At 38.1% G+C, this 21,092-nt stretch overlaps 1 protein-coding gene across 5 annotated transcripts in view; it reads left to right on the top strand.

The window, feature by feature from the left end:
* CEP162 (centrosomal protein 162) overlaps positions 1-21,092 on the top strand; it is a 101,337-nt gene that overhangs the window by 68,777 nt on the left and 11,468 nt on the right. For 4 of the 5 annotated variants that reach the window (XM_026506983.4, XM_026506984.4, XM_057303936.1 and 1 more), the window contains 5 exons: positions 389-601; positions 3,946-4,598; positions 7,863-8,004; positions 10,062-10,160; positions 18,382-18,516. In XM_026506983.4, the coding sequence (XP_026362768.1) occupies positions 389-601; positions 3,946-4,598; positions 7,863-8,004; positions 10,062-10,160; positions 18,382-18,516 (1,242 nt within the window). The remainder of the gene's footprint in view (positions 1-388; positions 602-3,945; positions 4,599-7,862; positions 8,005-10,061; positions 10,161-18,381; positions 18,517-21,092) is intronic. The other variant, XM_057303937.1, reaches the window with a different exon arrangement.

Raw genomic sequence — 21,092 nt, 5'->3', positions numbered from 1 at the left:
TCATTTCCAATCAATAGATAGTATAAGCATCATCATCCAAGGGAGTCTGTGGGGAAAAAAGGAAAGAGCATTGTCCTCAGAAAGATTGGCTATTACTAGTACAATAGAAAGTCCCAAGATCTATTTCAAATATATGTAAAAGGATTTCTATAAATTAACCAGTACTAAACTAGACATTATACTATAGTGTTTTAAAATCAGATAATCTAGGGATATAAAATTTGAAATTAATCTGTGTGTTTGTGCATTTGATTCAGTCTCAAGATGTGATATAAACATCTCTTTGAAATCTAGACATGGCTGATAGAGCATAACCTAAATTTATACATCAAACTGCTTAATTCCAATATATTTGTGACCTTACATATATGCAAAAATATTTTAAAAGGTTAAGGAAATGGAAGGAATTCTAAAGAGAAGATACCCCAATTCTTTACCTGCTTTAATATTGGCTGCATCAGCAGCTGGTGATACAGTGGATAGAAATACAGTGGACTTTATGGAAAAAAGAATAAAAAAACTAGAAGCTGATTTGGAGGGCAGAGATGAAGAAGCAAAGAAAAGCCTTCGTACCATGGAACAACAGTTCCAGAAAATGAAGGTAAGAGCTAGACCCTCAAGGTCTCAGTACCATGGGGGCTGGGCCCTTCTCAGGTCTCGTTTTTACAAATTACTAAACATCCTTCCCTGTAAAACCTTTACCATGAGTGTCAGCAGATGCAAAAGAAACCTAGACCCATCTTATCTTTTTTATTCTCCTTCAGCAACTTTTCTTTTTGTTTCAAGCATGGAAAATCAAGCACAGGGCCCCCCTCTTGGTGATATTAGAATTAGTGGAAATTAAGTCATGAAAAGGCAGAGTAAAACACCTCTGATGTATATTCAATAAAAAATTGTTTTTTAATTACCGTGGTTGAAAATACTATTTTGAAATTTCCCTAGACAAGGGAGAAGGGAGTAAAACAAAAGAATATTTCTTGCGGGTAGAGCAGGGGACCAGGCAATGCCTGTTGAAAATGTCTTACTTTCTGAGTTTTCTGATCCTTCGTGAGGAATGAATTAGAAAATACAAGTGCTGGGATGACCAAGTATGAAGGAAGATATGATATTTCATTTACTTTTAAAAATTTGTTAAGCACACCGTTTCTGTGGTAATTCATGTTAGATGCTTTCACGGACATTTTAGTGCATCCTGCGTCATCCTCCAGTCACTGGTGAGACATAGATATTGCGACCCTGCTTTACAGACGGGAACAGAGATGTTCACAGTTGTACGTCTCACCCGAGGTGCTCCTGCTGGTGACTGATGGAGCAAGGCCTCAGATCCTGGGCCACGCTGCTTCTAGGAAGCAGATCTCATTGTCCACAGATTTCTGTCCTGAGAGAAGCAACAGACGATAGACTGTTAGATTCCAGAAACAGTAAACGGTTGAAAACCTGGAAGCACATTGGCCTGCTCGATAATTTAAGGTCACGTCAAGGAAGTTGGGTTTACTTTAGCCCACCCTCTTTGTCAAATCTCTCAGCCCTCGACCTGGTTCTCTCTCTTCGCTCACGCTCCGAACTTCCAAGGTGTACTTCTGTTTTAACCACCCAGTTTTCAACCGTGCTTACCTTCCTCGCTTTCTGCTGCAGTTCACACATCTCTTTCTCCACGCCTCCTCTCACACAAATGTGTGTTTCTGAGGCGATGGCACATTGTGACAGTAGGGCTTTCGGGTGCATAGGTGTCTGGTCTCGCGAGTTCCCTCAGTGCTGCATGGCAAGCCTATTGCTGTGGGTAATCAGTTTCCTCTTCTATTCCCCTAAACGTTCCCTCCAGACCTCCTTCCAACAGGTGCATCTGACCCCACACTGCACTTAGCAGACTGCCCTCTATCCGAAGGAGACTGCAGTGCAGTGGGAAACACACAGGCTTGTAGAGTCGGACCAGCCTTCCGTCTGGGCCCATTGCACCGTTACAGCTTCATGACTTTGCACTAGTTACTTCAGCTCTGAGTCTCCCTCTCCTCGTGTGTAAAAGAGATAGTAACTGACTTAGTGCCAATTATGCCATTCTTACTCCTAAATTTCTTTCAGTTCCTCTGTCCCTTTTTATCACCATGTCACTCTCCTGCCATCATTAATAAAAAATGGCCTGGATGACTGTTGTAATCTCCTGACTAGTCTACACATACCCACTTCACCCCATCTTCTAATCAGCTCTTGACACTAAAGCCAAAATTATATTTCCATATCCCTCTGTCTTACACACACACACACACACACACACACACCTTTATTTATATCCCTCAATAACTTCCTGTTCCTCTTAGGATATATAAATGGCCTATAAATCCATGTATGGCCAGACCCCTCCCACTGTCCAGTGTGTTCTCCCACAATGCTTTCTCTGTCCCGTTATATTAACGTGTTTCTCCTACTTGCCATGTTTCCTGCAGCCGCACATGTTGGCAGACTCTTGCCTATGACTGGTGTGCTTTGCCTGCCTCATTCACAGTTAAGGTGTTCCTGTCCTTCAGCTCCAATCCAGGCATTGCTACCCCAGTGATACCTTCATGGACTCCCTGGTAGACAAATTATCTTAGAGGCACTCTAGTCCCATGCACTTCTCCATTGCATCCACCATGTTTCCGGCCATTTTGATCGGATCATGAGTGACCGCTCTCCCCATCTAGCTTCTGGACTTCATGGTGGCTGGGACTGTTCAGCTTTTACTCACCATTGTGTTCCATCATTCAGCAAGGTGCCTGACACAGAGCAGATGCTAAAATACTTAATTAATCCCTAATTCATAGGATATTGGGAGGATCGAGTGGCAAAGTATATTTAAAGCCCTACTGCCTTGTCTGGAGTGTAGCAAACATTCAATAAATGATTGTAATAATTACAACTAATATTAATATTCCACTGACCAAACAGAGGCATGAATTCCAACCCCCTGCACTATTTTTATATATCTAAATATTTCTACCCACCCTGACTTTTTCCTTTTTGCAGTTCCCTACCTCATTCCCCTCCTGTCCCTGCTCACTGTGTCACTTCTTCCTTTCTTTTATGGTTCCCAGAACACGCCAAGCATTAGATTGCCTTTACGCGTATTCTTCCTATTTCCACAATGTCCCTGCTTCCACTTACCCTCAAATTTACACTCCTCCCTCAAGCCCAAACCTAAATGTACTCCCTGTGTTGCAGTCTTCCCACCTTCTCTTAGACACACGGGGGTGCCTCATCCCCGTTGCACATGTTCATAAGGCCCGTTATTACAGTTATCATAGGAGATGAAACTTGCCATGTCACTCTCCTGACCAGGCTGTGAACTGTTTGCAGGCTGCACTTCTTTTCTTTAGAATCTGGCGCAGTGCCCGGCACACAGCAGTAGCTTAATAAATATTCAGTTAATATTCAATTAATGAATGAACAAACACTGCCTCCCTCTGCAGAGTAACCTATTTAGGCTATTTTGTTTGTAATACTAAAGCTCCAGTTTAACAAATCCAAGCTGATTTACTCCCTTTGAAATTCCTCAGTTGATATTAGAAAGTTGAAAATGTACTATTTCTTAAAGATTTCAGTGAGCCCAATTGCTTTCCCTATTTCTCCTGAAAGCGTACAGTTTGTCAATTTGCACAGAGAAGGGTACACAATAATAGGTTCGATTGTGATACTTAAGTTTTGGGGTGTACAGAAATGTGTAATTTTTGTTTATAAAGAAACACATTAATTGTGAAATTATACAGCATATTGAGAATATATAACGTTATGCCCTTTCAAGATTAGGACTTCAGTACATGTGACTGACTCGGAGAACCCAGAGTGGGAAGCATCAGCATATGTAGTGAATGCCCGAATGAAGGAATAGGTAGGACCCAGTAGAACGCAGGGCTTCGGTAACGAACACGTACTAAGCAGTGGTTTTGACGTTACATGAATTCTTTTCTTCAGATTCAGTATGAGCAGAGACTAGAGGAGCAGAAGCAGCTCCTTGCCCGCAGACTAAAGGAGGCGCCCCAGAGCCGCCCTGACAGCGCCTGCAGGGCCGAAGCACTACAGAGGGAGCTCGACGGCATCAAGGAAGCCCATCACATCACCGTAAGGAAACTGGAAGCTGAAATAGACATTCTTAAACATCAGAAGGCCGAATTGGAGCTCAAGAACAATGACAAAGATGATAAAGATTTCCAGTCTGTAGAATTCCAGATAGAACAGGCCCACGCTAAGGCCAAACTGGTGAGACTCAACGAGGAGCTGGCTGCCAAGAGGAGAGAAATACAAGACCTTTCGAAAACTGTGGAGAGGCTTCAGAAGGAGAGGAGGACGATGCTGTCTAATCAGAACTCTAAGGGTAGAGAGGAGGTGACTGCAAAAAGGGTGAAGAAAGATGGTTTGCATTCAGGTAAAGGAAGTGCTAACTCGTTCCCTGGGACCCTGGATGGCAAGCTTTACCAACCACATACTTTTACTGATTCCCGTGTTTCAGAGGTTTTACAAGAAAACTGCAGATTGAAAAATGAACTGGAGAGATTAATTGTGGAGAGGAATGAGCTGAAGATGAAGTCTGAAGCAGCAATGAACCAATTTGAAAATTCCATGAAAAGGTAAAATGTGAACCTGTAATTATATGGGGACATATAAAGATAAAAACGTCAAAATTATAAGATGTATTTCCTCTGGTGATTAGTTTTACCCTGAGCTGAATTCATTACCAAATTTTAAGAAATTGTATTACATTGCTAAGCATAGATCTCTTTCATAGTAGGATCTCTATATGTTGGAAGCCCAGATCCTGATAAACCTGAATCTCCATGTCAACCCGAACCATGTCCTCAGGCTGACAAATCCTGTCTTTCCACATTTATCTAGGTAGTATTAATCAGCTGACCCACTGGGCCTTTTTGAAAATGAATGTCATCACTGATGACTGCCATACACAGACTGCAGTAAACAGCTAGTACTAAAACCAGTTGAACAGGGGCACCTGGGCAGCTCAGTTGGTTAAGCATTTGACTCTTGATTTTGGCTCAGGTCATGACATTAGGGTCATAAGATCGAGCCCTACATTGGCACTGAGCGTGGAGCCTGCTTAAGATTCTCCATCTGGGGCACCTGGGTGGCTCAGCTGGTTGGGCATCTGACTCTTGGTTTCGTCTTGGGTCATAGTCTAATGGGTCTCAGCCCAGCCTCAGGCTCCGCTCTTAGCAGGGAGTCTGTCTGAGTTTCTCTCTCTCTGCCCCTCCCCCTTATCCCCCCCTCCTGCGCTTGCTCTCTCTCTCCTTCTCTCCCTCCAAAACAAATCTTTTAAAAAAACAGACTAGTTGACATTCTAAGAGGAAAAGGTCCTCTTTAACAAATTAACTCTTCAAATTAATGTAGTGCTCCCATCCATTCATGCGTTGAAGAACTTTTGTGCTCATCCCTTTCCTTCTCAGAATCACCAGGGACTGTCTACTGTCTCTTTCCTCTGAGCCTTCCAACATGGTCAGATCTTTCTCACTGTCTTCAAACAAAGTTCTAGTCCTCTTTTTGGCTGTCAGTGCCAGTTTTCCACAAGTAGCCTCTTATTTGCACCTCACTTCCTCTTAACTGGGGATCTCATCCTCACCAGTCTTTTAAATCTCATCTCTCACTAGTGACCTTTCCTGGTCCAGTGATGTTGTCTCTATTCTCATTTTCCTTGACATTGTTTCCTGAAATATGGGTTTCCTCCCATAAACTCCATGACTGACACCTCTAACACTCCTCTTCCTTTCAACTCTGACTCCTCTTCTTTCTTCTTCCACAAAAATCAGACTTCTACCAGGGTTCATTTTCAGCTGTTAATTCACTCTTCTTTCTCCATTGCTAAATTCATCCATTCTTGTGGCTTCTATGAACCATGACTCCAATTTACTTTTCAAGGCTTGTTTTCTTCCCTGAACTCAGATGTTAAATCTACCATTTCCTGGATTGTTCCTCTCGGAATCCGTAGTATCTCAAATTTTATTCCATTTTTACTCATAAACTAGCTCCCCTTCACAACTTTCCCGTCTCTGTTTATGACATATTTTTTCAGTTGCCAAGTCCAGCTTTACCTCCTTTATTTCTTGGGCTCACAGTTTATGGGGTATTTCCTTATAAATACATCTCCTTTTGCTTTCTACCTTATCGTAGTGCAGCCTTACCTGGTTTACTAGACAGCTTCCCCACCCTAATCTCCCTGATTTTAGTTTCTGTCTCCCCCAATCATTTTGCTTAAGAACCATTAATATTCTTTAAATATTCCTGTTACACTGCCCTCCACTGACTCCCACTTCCTCAAGTATCAAGACTAAATTGCTCTCCGTGGCTTCCCAAGTGCTGTCACCATTGCAAGATCTCTCTGTGGGCCTGACTTGCCCAATGGCTTTGCTGCCTTTTGCTCTTTCATGCTTCAAGTACTACCTCTTCCACAAAATATTTCCTAGAGCCTCCCAGGAAATTTCCTGCTCCCAGCTCCTCTCTAACTTATGCACCAAGTACCAATAGTAACTACCAGGAAAGCACTAATCACGCACGGCCTTCTAACTCCTTGAGAACTGATGTAAGATTATACTTCTTTTGCAGCCTGGCGTAGGAGCAGAATGAGCATGGCGGGCACCTAGACAAATGCATCTTGGTTGACTGGCAGCTAGGTCTGATTGAGTCAACCTGGCAACCATAAATGCTTCCAAATTGAAACCTTGTTACTTGAGTCCTGAATGTGATACTAGAAATGAAGCTATTTGGAAAGAATCACATTCTTTTCTGGAAATAATTTAATTGAAATTTTTCCTATAAATTTTTCAGTACATATTTAGTATTGTTAATCTGTTTTTCGGATAGTTCTGGGCTTGAGAAGTGAGGAGTAACCTTTCCCAATCACAGATTTAGGCTGTTTGGGGTTTTTTTGTTCGTTTTTTTACTTTAGTTCAGTTATATCATAAATGCTTTAGATTTTTATGTTTTTCCAAGGACTCTAATCACACCATTTCCATGAGGAAATATTCATATAGTCAAATAAGCAACTGATAAATTTGTTTATAGTTTGGGAATTGCTATATTAATATGTATCAATAGTAATTTACTCAGTATCTGCTTTGAGTAAAATCCTGTCAATTTTTAATAACTTTTCCAATAAGAGAGAAAATGTTTATCTGTAAGATATAATCAAGTCTTTATCAGAACCTTGCCACTTATTAAACTGCCTCTGAATGCATACATTTTGTCACAGACACAAATCAGTAGTCTCTCCCACTTAACAATCCAAACAAATTAGGTGCAGATTACACTGGGTCCTAAAGAATGACCATAAATATTATTTTACTTTTATGACATGGCAGCTAGCCCTGGATTCACATGCATGGACCAAAACCTGGTGAATGTTGCCTAAAGATAAAGCATTGGAGATTCTAAAAGGAACTGTGATTATCAAAATAAGAATCTGGGCAAAAATCCAAGTTTATCTTAAAAGACAAAATGTGAGGCCCTTGCTGTAAATCCAGACAGAATATTTAGAACCCTTGATTCTATCAGAAAGTACAGCCCCAGGCTGGGGATTGAGTGAAAGGCCCAGACTTTGAGCTCCAACTCTGCTGGGCTTGAACCCCCGCTCTGCAATTTCATAATGGACTCTAGAGACTCGCCTCCTTCCTAAACTCAAGTTTGCCCTTATAAAATGCAGTGAATAACAGCTCCCGGCATGGCTGTAAGATCTCACAGGCGAGCACGTGTAAAGCACCTGACAGAGTACAGTATTGGTGCTCACTCCCTTTGTTTCCTTAGTTCCCAAGCTTCTTACATTATTTTTGTGCTAACTGAATTGATGAGCTGTTTCTATGTGTGATTTTCTTTGATTTGCTCTACAGGGTCAAGGAAGATACAGCAGCACATATTGCATCTCTCAAAGCATCTCATCAGAGGGAAGTAGAGAAACTCCTTTGCCAAAATGCAGTTGAAAATTCTTCTTCCAAAGTAGCTGAACTAAATCGCAAAATAGCAACTCAAGAGGTGGATGACTTTAACACACTTTCTTTGGCTTTAAAATTATTTTTTTCAGGACTGTTAACAGAACATTATTTAATTTAGAAATACTTTAAATTCACTTTTTGATAGAAATGAGAAATTATTGACTTGATCTTGTTTAATAGAAGAGGATGCCATTACCATGCATTTAACTATTCTACTTTAAAATTATTCTCTCTTAATAAGTGGTTTCACAGTTTTGTCCCAGTATTTCTCAGATAGTTCTCCTCCTAAGGCAGTTGTAAGGGATGGTAGAATCACATTATGCGATTGAGACCTGAGTACTTGAACTTGAATGTTGAACGAAGTCCCTCTACCCAAGTCCCAGCTGTCAAGTAATTATCCTGTCGTTCTTCTTGCCCAATTACCTTTCATTCATTAAACAAATAATGATTCGAGGTCTATAGACAATCAGGCACTGGGTATAAAATAATCAACAGAGAGATACACACAGCTGTAGCCATTATGAAGCATAGTCTTAGAATTATGACAGAATATGCTGAAAGTTCATCCACATTTCTTCAAAAAGTGTGTCTTCCTTCTTGGTTAGTATGTACATTCTACATGGAATATCCATGAATATCCACTGTGTGGCCCATCTTCTGTGGTATTAGAAAATTGAAAAAACAGTATTAAGACAGAATTTGTATCCGTAACCCCCCCAAAAAAGAGAAAAAGAAAGCAAATGTGGCAGAAATGTTAGTATTGATAAATTGAAGAACATAAAATGTCCATTGTGCTCTTTTCTCTAGGTTTTAATTTTAAAAAACAAGCCGGGTGGGGGGGACCAAGAAGTGATTATTTTACCACCATCTCTCCTCTCCCATCAATAGTTATTTAATAGCATCTTGATTAAAAACAAATTACTCAGGGGTGCCTGGGTGGCTCAGTCAGTTAAGCATCTGACTCTTGATCTCAGCGCAGGTCTTGATTTTGGGGTCGTGATTTTGGGCCCCGCCCAGCATGGAGCCCATTTAAATTTCCCCAACTGAGCGATTTGGTTTGTTTGCTTGCTTGCTTTTAGGGCCAGATAGTGGATATTATGAAATTATTGTACATTATTTCAGGTATAAAAATGCTATTATGGTTTTTTGAGAAGATGCCCTTATAAGGAAATGCATGTTGAAGTATTTGGGGTATTTAAGGGTGAAGTGTAATGAGGTCTATAGTTTAAATTCATATAGCTCAGAAGCAATTTTGCCTATTTTAGTATTCAAATGAGAAAGGTTTAGAGTGCTTTTCAAAGGTAATCATCATACAGCAGTTGCAGATAACGTCTCTGGCTCCGCCCCCCACCCATGGGAGCAGGGTGTCAGTGGGTAGTATAAACAGGATAGCAAGTCGTTATGTAGTTGGGAGAGGTAGATAAAGTAGTGTCATTGCACCATGGTGACATCAGTGTTACTTTCCCAGAGTTCTAAATGTAATACTGTAAATTATGAGTTCAATGGAAGTCAGCATAGTCTGATGGCAGAAGCAGTAAAAGTAAAGCATCAGATAAGAGGTGTACATTTTCCCTAAGTTTTCAGTTTCTTGGTGAAAGTATTTATGTATTTCAGTTTGCCAAAAATGTGTGACGTTTATTTCATGCTAATACTAGGCTTGTGCTGTCTTTGTCAGTAGCTCTTTAGTAAAAACTATTATCCTATTTAGTCACAAAGTAATAAAGACAATATTGGCTACTTTCTTCAAAATGCTTAAACTTTATAATAGAGGTTTATTTTAAAAGGTGTTTTTCAGAACTCCAGAGGAAAAGTACTAGAGATAAAGAAACTAGGTAGTTATATAGCCAATAATTTGTAATATGTGTGATGTTTTATATTAGATATTGAAACAAAATAATGAGTGTATTCAGTGAGCTTAATTAATCCAATGAACTTAATTCCTGTGGCAATTTATTTCCATGTTAGAATTTGGTAGTTTTAAAATATGGGAATTTTTTTTTAGTACAAATAAAAGTCATTAGTTGGTTTTCTTATATTTTTCAAAAAATATTTGAGGAAGAGCTCTCTTAACTCAGCGCCTCTAACATAATTTCCTAGGTACTTCTAAAACATTTCCAAAATCAAGTTAACGAGCTGCAGGGTAAACAGGAGTCTCTTGCAGTTTCTCAAGTTCGAGAAGAAATCCTACAGAAAGAGGTAAGAAATAACAAAAATATTGGACTAACATAAGCTTTTCTTAGCCATTTCATATTATTTTTTACATACATTTTAACAAATGTACAAACAGAAATAACTTATATTTATCACGTGTCAAAAAATATTAATAACTTGTTTATGGTAAGTCTGCTTTCCCCAGATGAAACTCTCAAGTATTAAGTTTCTTATATATTTGATGTTGAGATTTTTCTGGACACTGAGGAAGTGGCGGGAAGGGGTATTTGGTTCTTTTGATTTTTTTTTTTTTTTTTTTTAAGGAGGCAAAATTGGATGGCTAAAGCCATTTCTGCATTAAGTACTAATACTATTTAATTTGGTTAAGAAATAGATAAAGCAGTCGTTACAGTCCTGCTGGATCCCCAGTAACAATATCATGGGAAATAGGTCTTTCTGGAAACTCACCATTTTTATTACTCTAAGATCCCTTTGATGATTCTAGAAAGTATTAAAAAAAACAGATAAACTGTGCATTCTATTCTTTGAAGCATATACACCATTTTTTATTATTTATTAAACCACAGAAGCAGAACATAAAACTAATTGCATTATGAAAAGATTAATGTAAAAACACTCCACGATTATGTAACTATGAATTAAAAAGTCTTGTTTCAGGAATCGAAAGGCTGTAGCTCAGCATATGTACATTCTTTTCAGTGTTTACGAGGTACATAAACTTTGTTGTATAAGCAGTAATTTAACAGAACTTCACAGACCTAAAGTAAATTTTGAGGGAAAGCAATAAAAGGAAGTATGTTCTAGTGTTTGCAAGGTAAAGGTCAGTTTTAGTCAAGTTACAGTGTTCTTAGTTTAAGAATAGCTAAACTGTTTTGAAAATAGAAAAGCTGCAACGTGATTTTCAAGCCTGTTTACTGGAAAACTAAGTCAAACACTCCATCTCTTGAATAAAATAATGACAGTCTGCCTTTTTAATGTGCAGTACATTTAAAATAGTTGTTCTAACAGGGCTTATTTATTCCCACTACTGATAACCTTTTGCAGGCCCTCAAAAGGATTTTCTCTCAGGCCAGTGGGAATAGTTCATTTTCCCAGCCCTGCAGGAACTCCCGAATTATTCAGGCTGCCATTTCCTGGGGCTTCGAAACTGCCTCTGGGCGGCCAGCTGGGCAGTCCTAGAGTTCACCTTGTATGTTCCCCACCCCTCCGAATCACGGTCCTGCAGTGCTGTTAGCTGGGATTTGAAAACAGTTGTTTCATCTATCTTCTGGTTTTTCAGTTAAGAAAGGAGGGTAAATCCAGTCTCTTTCTGACCACAGGAAAAAGCACAGTACACATTTTTTAATGGTAGCAAATTCTGTTTTGTCTTTTGACTGCTTGTTTGTTGTTATTCCACCTCTATAGAAAAAACAGCAATTTAAAATTTTCCAACTTAGTTCAAGACATTGGGAAGTAAACCACCTCCCACTAGCATGTTAATCATGAAAACCTGAAAAGATTATTCTAATTTCTGCATTTTGTTCCATGCCTCTGTTACCTAAAGTGTTGTTAAACCACATCTCTTTAAAATCCTATCTGCTGCAATAGGCTGAAAACATTACCAAGCCTCTAGTGTATATTCATTCAGTTGATGCTAACTCAGGCGTGTATTCCGCAGATCTTTTTTTTTATATTATAATGATAAAGGTAATTATTCATGTTTTAGCATTCACCATAGATTTCCAGTCTTATTTTTCCACTCGCTGTTGACTCCAACAGTCTATTTCCTTGCATGCTGAAATTGAGAGAAAGGACCTGAATCTTTACTCAGACTCCTTAAATTTAGACAACTCCGAGGACTGCTGCTATTATTGCTTGTTTCCATGTTCTGCAGTTAGTACATGCATTTTATCGGTCATAGTTTCTTTTTCATCAATAGGATTTTGTTTTGTTTTTATCTGTATAGTCTATACAGATTCTAGAAACCAAGAATGACCTTTAATATGAACCCAAGGACTATTATAGTGACTCCTAAACATTATCAGAGTTCTTATTGTAATTTGTGTCAGTTATTCTACAGCTAGCTGCTTTTATTTTATGAATGAATAGTAGGAATGGTTTGGGGGCTTATGATAAGATCTGGGTTTAAATTCTTAATCGTGTTAGTGAGCCTTATTGTGGCAAGTCAGGTAAACATTTAGAGTCCTACAATGACTGTAGGCAGCACTTGGTACTCTGGCTGTAGGCGCAGAAACACAAGGCAACAGCAGGCATTTCTCTCTTTGGTGTGAGTAGTTCCCACAGCAGTCCACACAGCTGTTCGGGAACAGTACAGGCACAAGGGAATAAGACTCACATCCGGCAGTTGGAGGAACCACCCAGGCTCAGACTCCCCACCCTTCACAAGAACCAGCGTCTTTTATCATAACCCCTGCATAGTGGATCCCACAAGGACATGCCCAGGGCAAGAGTCACTGCGCTCAGGAGAGTCCACACCTACCACTTCCCACCAGGTATTTCAGTTCATACAAAGCCCTCCAAGCCCAGCGGATTTTCCACTGGTTGGGGCGTTACCATAAGCAGTGTACGTAGATGACATCTACTTTTATCAAGAGAACAAAGCTGGAAAGTGAATTGAACCCAAGGCCCGTTTCTCATGCAGAAGGAAGAATTACATTTACCATTTACCCACAGCCATTTGCTAGTGTTTTTAAACTCTCTCAGTCTCAGGGTTTTGGGTTTCTTTTAGCTACTAAATGGAATAAAATCTACTTCCTTGCATTTAAAAAAGTGTTTCGGTGTCAGGCACTGTCGATAGGCTTTTGGGATATAGAAATGAGTAGAACACCTAAAGGTGTCACCCTCAAAGAGCTTGCATTCTAGTAGGTGGAACAGAAAAATAAACAGATACATAGAGACTGTAAAAGCCCCCAGCTGACTGTCTTTGCATCAAACTCTCATGCCCGCCTCCAAACCAGGCATCGACAGCAGACAGTGGACAGCAGTAATGGGCTTATTTCATTGATCAGTATCTCCTTCAGTGCTAGACCACATTAGAATCCAGACTCACTGGACTGAGTGTTCACAACCACTAGCATTCGTGCCAGCAATGTGGCCAGGAAAATTCACCGTCCAGTAAGTTGCAGAGTATGAAGGCACATGAGATGGGTGGAAGCGCACAGACTCAAGCAGTCATGATAAGCAAAAATAGCAGTAATTTTATGGTTCAGTTTGAATCGAAATTTGTAGTTTGTAAGATTATCTACTCACCAGCGTATAAGAGGACCTTGTACAAACGTCTTGTCTGGGAGGAAGAGGCCTGCGGGCCGTGCGTATGGATCATTGGAATTCTGCTACCCGGGCCTCCTGCTGCTCGTGGTCAGTGATGTCTGTCTCCTTCAGTAGGAAAGTATGGTCATCCATCTTCAGTGACAGGATCTGGGGGAGTCATTCTTTCGCGTTAGTAAAATAATAAACTAATTAGATCATAAGAATTTTATTCATTAAGGAATATATGCTTTTTATTGATGTTATTCACTTCTATCCCTGTTGAGTATGGATTTGTTTATAAATAATATTTAATATATTTTAATTAATATTAAATATTTGAGAATATTTAATATATTTTTATACTAAGATTAATATATATTAGAGAAATTAGAAGGTATAAAATTGCCCGTGATCCCATTGCCCAGAGTCTATTTTGCTATATATTCTTCCAGATTTTATTTATTCATGTATAGATACAAATACTGTGAGGGTGTGTGCTCATGCGTGTACACAGGGAAGAATACATGTTTGTGTATGTGTGTGTGCATATATATGATTTTTAAAGGATGCTTTTCACCTAACAGTAAATATAAATATATTCCCATGTCAGTACATATCTTTTCTCATTTTTTCCAGTTCTGTTGAGATATAATTGACATACACTACTGTATAAGTTTAAGGTATACAGCATAAACATTTACATATATCACGAAATGATTACTGCAGTAAGCTTAGTTACGAGCCATAAAGAAAAGACGATTTTTCTTACCTTATGATGGGAACCCTTAGGATTTACTCTTAACTTACATGTACCACGCAGCAGTGTTAACTGTGGTCATCATGTTGCACATACATCCCTAGTATAGTCACCTTAGAACTGGAAGTTTGTTCCTTTTTGATCACTTCATCCAATTCCCCTTTCTCCCACCTTTTCCTCTCCACCTCTGCTAACCACAAATCTGATCTCTTTTTCTATGAGTTTGGGGTCTTTCTCTTTTTTTTTTCTTTTTTAAAGATTGCACATGTAAGTGAGATCATAGGATATTTGTCTTTCTCTGACTTATTTCACTTACATAATACCCTCAGGGTTCAACCATGTTACCACAATGGCATGATCTCTTCCCTTTTTTGTGGCTGAATATTATCTCATTATATGTGTGTACGTATAGATCACATCTGCTTTATCCATTCACCCATCAGTGGACACTTGGGTTGCTTCCACGTCTTGGCTATTCTAAATAATGCTGCTGTGAGCATGGGGGTGCAAATATCTTTTCAACATAGTTTTTTGAAGTTAAATACCCAGATGTGGAATTGCTGGATCGTATGGTCATTCAGTTTTTAATTTTTTGGGAGCCCCCATATTCATTTTCATAGTGGCTGTACCAGTTTACAACCTCACCAACAACATACATGGGTTCCCTTTTCTCCACATCCTCACCAGCATTTGCTGTCTCTTGTCTTTTTGATGCTAACCATTCTAACAGGTGAGGTGATATTGCAGTTCTGATTTGCATTTCCTTAATGATTAGGGATGTTGAACATTTTTTCATGTACCTACTGGTTATTTATCTATCTTTGGGAAAATGTCTGTTTGGGTCCTTTGCCCATTTTTTTAATTGCATTATTTGGGGGCTTTTTTGCTTTTGAGTTATATAAGTTCTTTTAAGATTTTGAGAGAGAGAGAGCATGAGTGGGTTGAGGGGCAGGGGGAAAGCAGACTCCCCGCTGAATAGGGAGCCCAATGCAGGGCTCAATTCCGGGACTCTGGGATCATGACCTGAGCTGAGGACAGACGCTTAATCGACTGAGCCACTCAGGTGCCCCTATAAATTCTTTATATATTAATCCCTTGTCAGATACATAGTGTGCAGATATTTTTTTCCATTCCATAGATTGTCTTTTCATTTTGTTGATTCTGTACAGAAGCTTTACAGTTTAATAAAGTCACAACTTTATTTCGTTGCTTGTGCTTTTAGTGTCATATCCAAAAAACTATTGCCAAGACCCATGTCAGAGAGCTTTTCTGGGTTCACGTCTTACATTTAAGTCTTTAATTCATTTAAGGTTAATTTTTTTTAGTGGTATCAGATAGAGATCTAGTTTCATTCTTTTACATGTGAATATTCAATTTTCCCAGCACCATTAATTGAAGAGACTGTTTTCTCCACTGAGTAGTTTTGGCTCTCTTGTCAAATATGACTATGTGTCTATTTTTGTATCAGTACCATACTGTTTTGATTACTATAGCTTTAAAATACAACTTGAAATCAAGAAGTAGGATGCGTCCCACTCTCTTCTTTCTCAATATTGCACTGACTATTCAGGGTCTTTTGTGGTCCATATAAGTTCTAGGATTGTTTTCTCTATTACTATAAAAAATGCTGTTGGGATCTTGATAGGGATTGCATTAAATCTATTGATGGCCTTGGGAAGTATGGACATCTTAACAGTATTCTTATACTCCATATTCCTGGATTATAAGGATTTGGGGATATAGGAATATGGATTATAAGAATTAATACTTTACATTTATTTTGTATCTGCTTCAATTTCCACTATCAATGTCTTATAGATTTCAGTGTAGAAATCTTTCACCTTCTTGTTTATGCTCATTTTTAAGTATTTTATTGTTTATGATGCTTTTTAAGAGAATTCATTACTAGTGTACAAAAACACTACTGATCTTTGATTTTGTATCCTGCAGCTTTACTGAATTCATTGATTAGATCTAACAGTTTTTTGGTGGAATCTTTATAATTGTCTATATATAAAATCATGTCACCTCCAAGTAGAGACAGCTTTAATTCTTTCCTATTCTGATGCCCTTTATTTTTTTTCTTGCCTGATTGCTCTGGCAAGGGCTTCCAGGACTATAATGAATAGGAGTGGTGAGAGTGAGCACCCTTGTCTTGTTCATGGTCTTAGTAAAAAACCTTTGAAGTTTTCACCATTGAATCAGGAGTTCAATGTGGGCTGTGATATATCATTATTATTTGAAGTACATTCCTTCCATACCTGATTTAAGAGTTTTTATCGTGAACAGATGTTAAATTTTATCAAATGTTTTTTCTGCATCTTTTATTGTGATGTATTACACTGATTTTTGTATGTTGAACCATCTTGCATCCCAGAGATGAATTCCATTAGATCATGATGAATGATATTTTTAATGCACTGAATTCAAATTGCTACTATTTTATTGAGAAATTTTCCACTTATATTCATCAGAGATAGGGCTCGTAGTTGTCTGATAAAATTAGGGTCTTTAAAAAAATTTTTTTTGAGATATTATTTTTCAGTTATCTCTGCACCCAGCGTGGGGCTTAAACTCATGACCCTGAGGTCAAGAATCGCATGTTCTGGGCGCCTGGGTGGCACAGTGGTTAAGCGTCTGCCTTCGGCTCAGGGCGTGATCCCGGCGTTATGGGATCGAGCCCCACATCAGGCTCCTCAGCTATGAGCCTTCTTCTTCCTCTCCCACTCCCCCTGCTTGTGTTCCCTCTCTCGCTGGCTGTCTCTATCTCTGTCAAATAAATAAATAAAATCTTTAAAAAAAAAAAAAAAAAGAATCGCATGTTCTACTAACTGAGCCAGCCAGGCACCCCTGATAGTCCCTTTATGTGGCTTTGTTATTAGGGTAATGCTGACCTTATTAAATGAATTTGGAAGTGTTCCTGCCTCTTCTATATTTTGGAAGAGTTTGAGAAGGATTGGCATTAATTCTTTAAATGATCGGTAAAATTCACTTACAAAGTCATCTGGTCCTGTTGGGAGATTTTTTACTTACTAGAATTCTCATTCACTTGAGTACTTCATTCACTAGACCAGAACTTCCAGCTGGTGTACCAGGAATGGGTTCCCTGTGGATAAGATAGTGATGACTGCAAATGTTGTCTCATTACAAACTCAAAATCGTTTTTCAGTCATTAAAAAGTTTACAGAAGTTAAAGTGATATTTAACCATTATGTGTATGACAGTACTAATCATCCCACTTAAAGTCTGCAAATTTCTTTGGCCCCTGATGATATCATCAGGGATGTGTCCCACATTTAAATATTTAGATTTATTTAAATTTGCTCCTGATTTGCTTATAATTTTCACATTTTTTAAACTAATTAGGAATTATATTGGGTTTGGCGGCGGGGGGTGTTCTTTGTTTCTTGGGTGGTTTTTTTTTTTTTTTTTTTTGGTAATGTTATCAGTGTTTTTATTAGGTACTGAATGTTTTCCATGGGAAACATAATTGAATTTGTTAATTTAAGCCATTTTCACTTGCTTGTTATTTTACCTTTTGATACTAACAATTAGTAAATTATCATAATTATGTGGTATAAAGAAAATACATTTATTTCACCAAGCCCAGTATGAAGATCTCTCAGATCCCCTGTTTTACTCACTGGCGCCATGAAAATATTCCCATTTTCTCTGTGAACCATGGTATGAAAAAGGAGAGCTACCACACTAGACTGTAACCTCCATGAGGATGGTCTATGTCTTTCATCTCTGTATCCTCAGGACCTAAGACAACAGCCAGGACAGTAAGAATTTGGTATATTATCTCAGAAAGAGGTTGAACTCTTTCTGGGTGTTGGGTGCCATCCTGTGTAGGGTGCTTTAAATGTATTATTTAACCCTAAAAGTAATCAACCTTGTTAAATACGCTGATACTTTATTAGCAAAGCTGAATATACCAGACAGTGCCCACCTTCATTTTGAATGCTATAATCAGCCTGGCATACATGAGAAGAGGTGGTCCAGTCATCTGGAACCTTTTGGATTATGAGGTCATTTCAGAGCTAGGATGAACCTTTTCTTTCTTGAACATAGGGAATGCAAGCTATTAACAACTCAAGATATTTTTCTTATTAACAAGAAACCTCCTCTCTAGAGAAATTTTATACAAAGAAAATGCAGCAAATATTCTTAAAACTACCTGGTAAAAAAATTTATATTTCTTATCAGTTTTTCATTTATTTCATACCTTAATTTTAGATTGCAAAACTCCTAGAAGAACTAAGAGAAGCCAGAGAAAACCATACACCAGAGATGAAACATTTTATGGGCTTAGAAAAGAAAATTAAACAGATGGAAATGAGACATCAGCAAAGAGAGCAGGAACTTCAACAGGTAAAGTAGTAAATTATATTTACATACTTGTATAGCTCTTCCCTTTTAAGTACCTCCCGTTTGCTGTAGTTTTGCCATCCCTAGCAATACTTCCTAAAGTATTTTATTGTGTATTGATATTAAGAATAAAAATACAGCTTTTAAGAACATATAAGACTTTAAATTTCAAATACCTAAAGATTGGTTTGTCTTATCTCCAGAATAATAGAGAAACAACTTGTTTTGTTTTGGGTTTTTTTTTTTTTTTTTAAGATTGTTTATTTTAGAGAGAGAGAGAACACAAGCAGGGGAAGGAGCATGGGGGAGAAAAAGGGAGGAGGGGAAAGAATCTCAAGCAGGTTCCAAGCTGAGCATGGAGCCTGATGCATGGCTTGAGATCACAACCTGAGCCCAGACCAAGACTCAGATGCTTAACCACCTGAGCCACCTAGGTGCCCCTCATGTTCTTAATTATTGATGGTTGCCTAAAAAGTTAGCTAGGCATTTTACCCTGGAAATGGGTCTTTGGAAGCCATATTCCATATTCATTTCATAAATGTTTGTAAGAAGTAGAATTACATTAAAATGTAATCATTTAAAATATATGTTCAGCACTAGTAATATCACAGTTACTCAACTACGAACAGATAAATAGAAATTTAAAATGGCAGAAGTAAGGGCATAACGATTTTAGGCATTAGGCTTTCTGCTGATATTTAGCTTTGCTTAAACAGTATATTGGTCTGCTTGAGCTGCCACAACAAAATATACACTGAGTTGCTTGAAAAACTAATTTTCTCACAGTTCTAGAGGCTAGAAGTCTAAGATTAAATTTCCAGCTGATTCATTCTGGTGAGCCCTCTGTTCCTGGCTTGCAGAGGCCTTTCCTCAGCATGTGTGCCTTGGGGTGAGGTAGGGAGAAGAGAGAGAGAAAGAGCTCTCTGATGTCTTTTCTTATAAGGACACTAATCCAGTCTGATCAGGACCCCACCCTTATGACCTCTTTTAACCTTGATTGGTTCCTTACTCCAAATACAGCCATACTGTGGGTTAGGGCTTCTACATATGAAAGGGGGGTTGTAGGGACACAAAAAATTCAGTCTAAAACAGTGTAAATGTATATATTTTTTGAAAACAAAAAATACCACAGAAATGCAAAGGTTTATGGTTGACCTGAGTTCCACAGAGAAACCCTAGTTCTGTTTAATCATATCAGAATTTTAGCTCTTTATCATTATTGGAACTGCAAAATGTAAAATGGACAACAAAGAGATTAGTGTGATTGATTTCTCATTCTTACATAGGGTGACTGAATGGATAAAAAAAGGAAAAAAAAAAAAAAGACCTCTGTATGCTACCTACAAGAGACTCACTTCAGACCTAAAGACACATAGATTGAACATAGAGATGGGAAAAGATATCCCATGCAAATGGAAATTTTTTAAAAAGGTAGCAACACATATCAGTCATGAGACAAGGGCATTACATAATGATTAAAGGATAGTCTAACATGAGGATATAACAATGGTAAATATGCAACCAACATCGGAGCACCTAAACCTATAAATCAAATGTTAACATACATACAAGGAGAAATTGACAGTAATATCATACTAGTAGGGGATTTTAACACCCCCTCTTAAATTAATGGGTAGATTATCTGGACAGAAAATCAATTAAAAAAACAGTGGCTTTGAACAACACATTAGTCCAGATATACTTAATGGATGTTGGATATAATATGCTATATAGAATGGCAGCATATACATTTTCAAGTGCACATGGAATGAGTTTTAGGATAGATCATATTAGACCACAAAATAAGTTTCAGAATATTAATAAGATTGAAAGCAAAGCAGGCATCTTTTCCAACCACAACAGTATGAAACTACAAATCAATTACAAAAAAAAAAAAAAAAAATAGAACACAGTTAAATACATGGAGGCTAACTAGGGTGCTACTAAATAATCAATAGGTCAACGAAGAAATTATAAAGGAAATTTTAAAGTGCCTTGAGACAAATAACACATTCCAAAATCTTTTGGACACAACAAAAGCAGTTCTATGAGGGAAATTTTTTATAGTTATACAGGCCTACTTCAAGAAACAAATAGCCCTGCATTGGGCTCCCTGCTCAAGAGGGAGTTTGCTTCTCCTTTTCCTTCTCCCTCTGTCCCTCCTCCCAGCCACTTGTGCTCACTCTCTCTCAAATAAATAAATAAAATCTTTAAAAAAACAAAACAAAAACAAAAACGAATATCTCAAGCAATCTAACATCACACCTAAAGGAACTAAAAAGAAGAACAAAGCTCAAAGATAGGAGAAGGAAGGAAATAATAAAGATCAAGACAAAAATAAATGAAATAGAGACCAAAAAATAGAAACGATCAATGAAACTGAGAGCTGGTTCTTTGAATGATAAACAAAATTTATAAGCCTTTAGCCAGACTCTTCAAAAAAGTAAGAGATGACCTCAATAAATACAATCAAAAATGAAAGAGGGAGAATTACAACTAATACCACAGAAATACAAAGGTTTATAAAAGACTACTGTGAAAAGTTATATGCCAACAAATTGAACAACCTAGAAGAAATG

Source organism: Ursus arctos, unplaced genomic scaffold, assembly GCF_023065955.2.
Source record: "Ursus arctos isolate Adak ecotype North America unplaced genomic scaffold, UrsArc2.0 scaffold_29, whole genome shotgun sequence".
Lineage (NCBI taxonomy): Eukaryota > Metazoa > Chordata > Mammalia > Carnivora > Ursidae > Ursus > Ursus arctos.
Note: the sequence above shows the minus strand (reverse complement) of the source record. Positions and strands in the feature narration are given on the sequence as shown.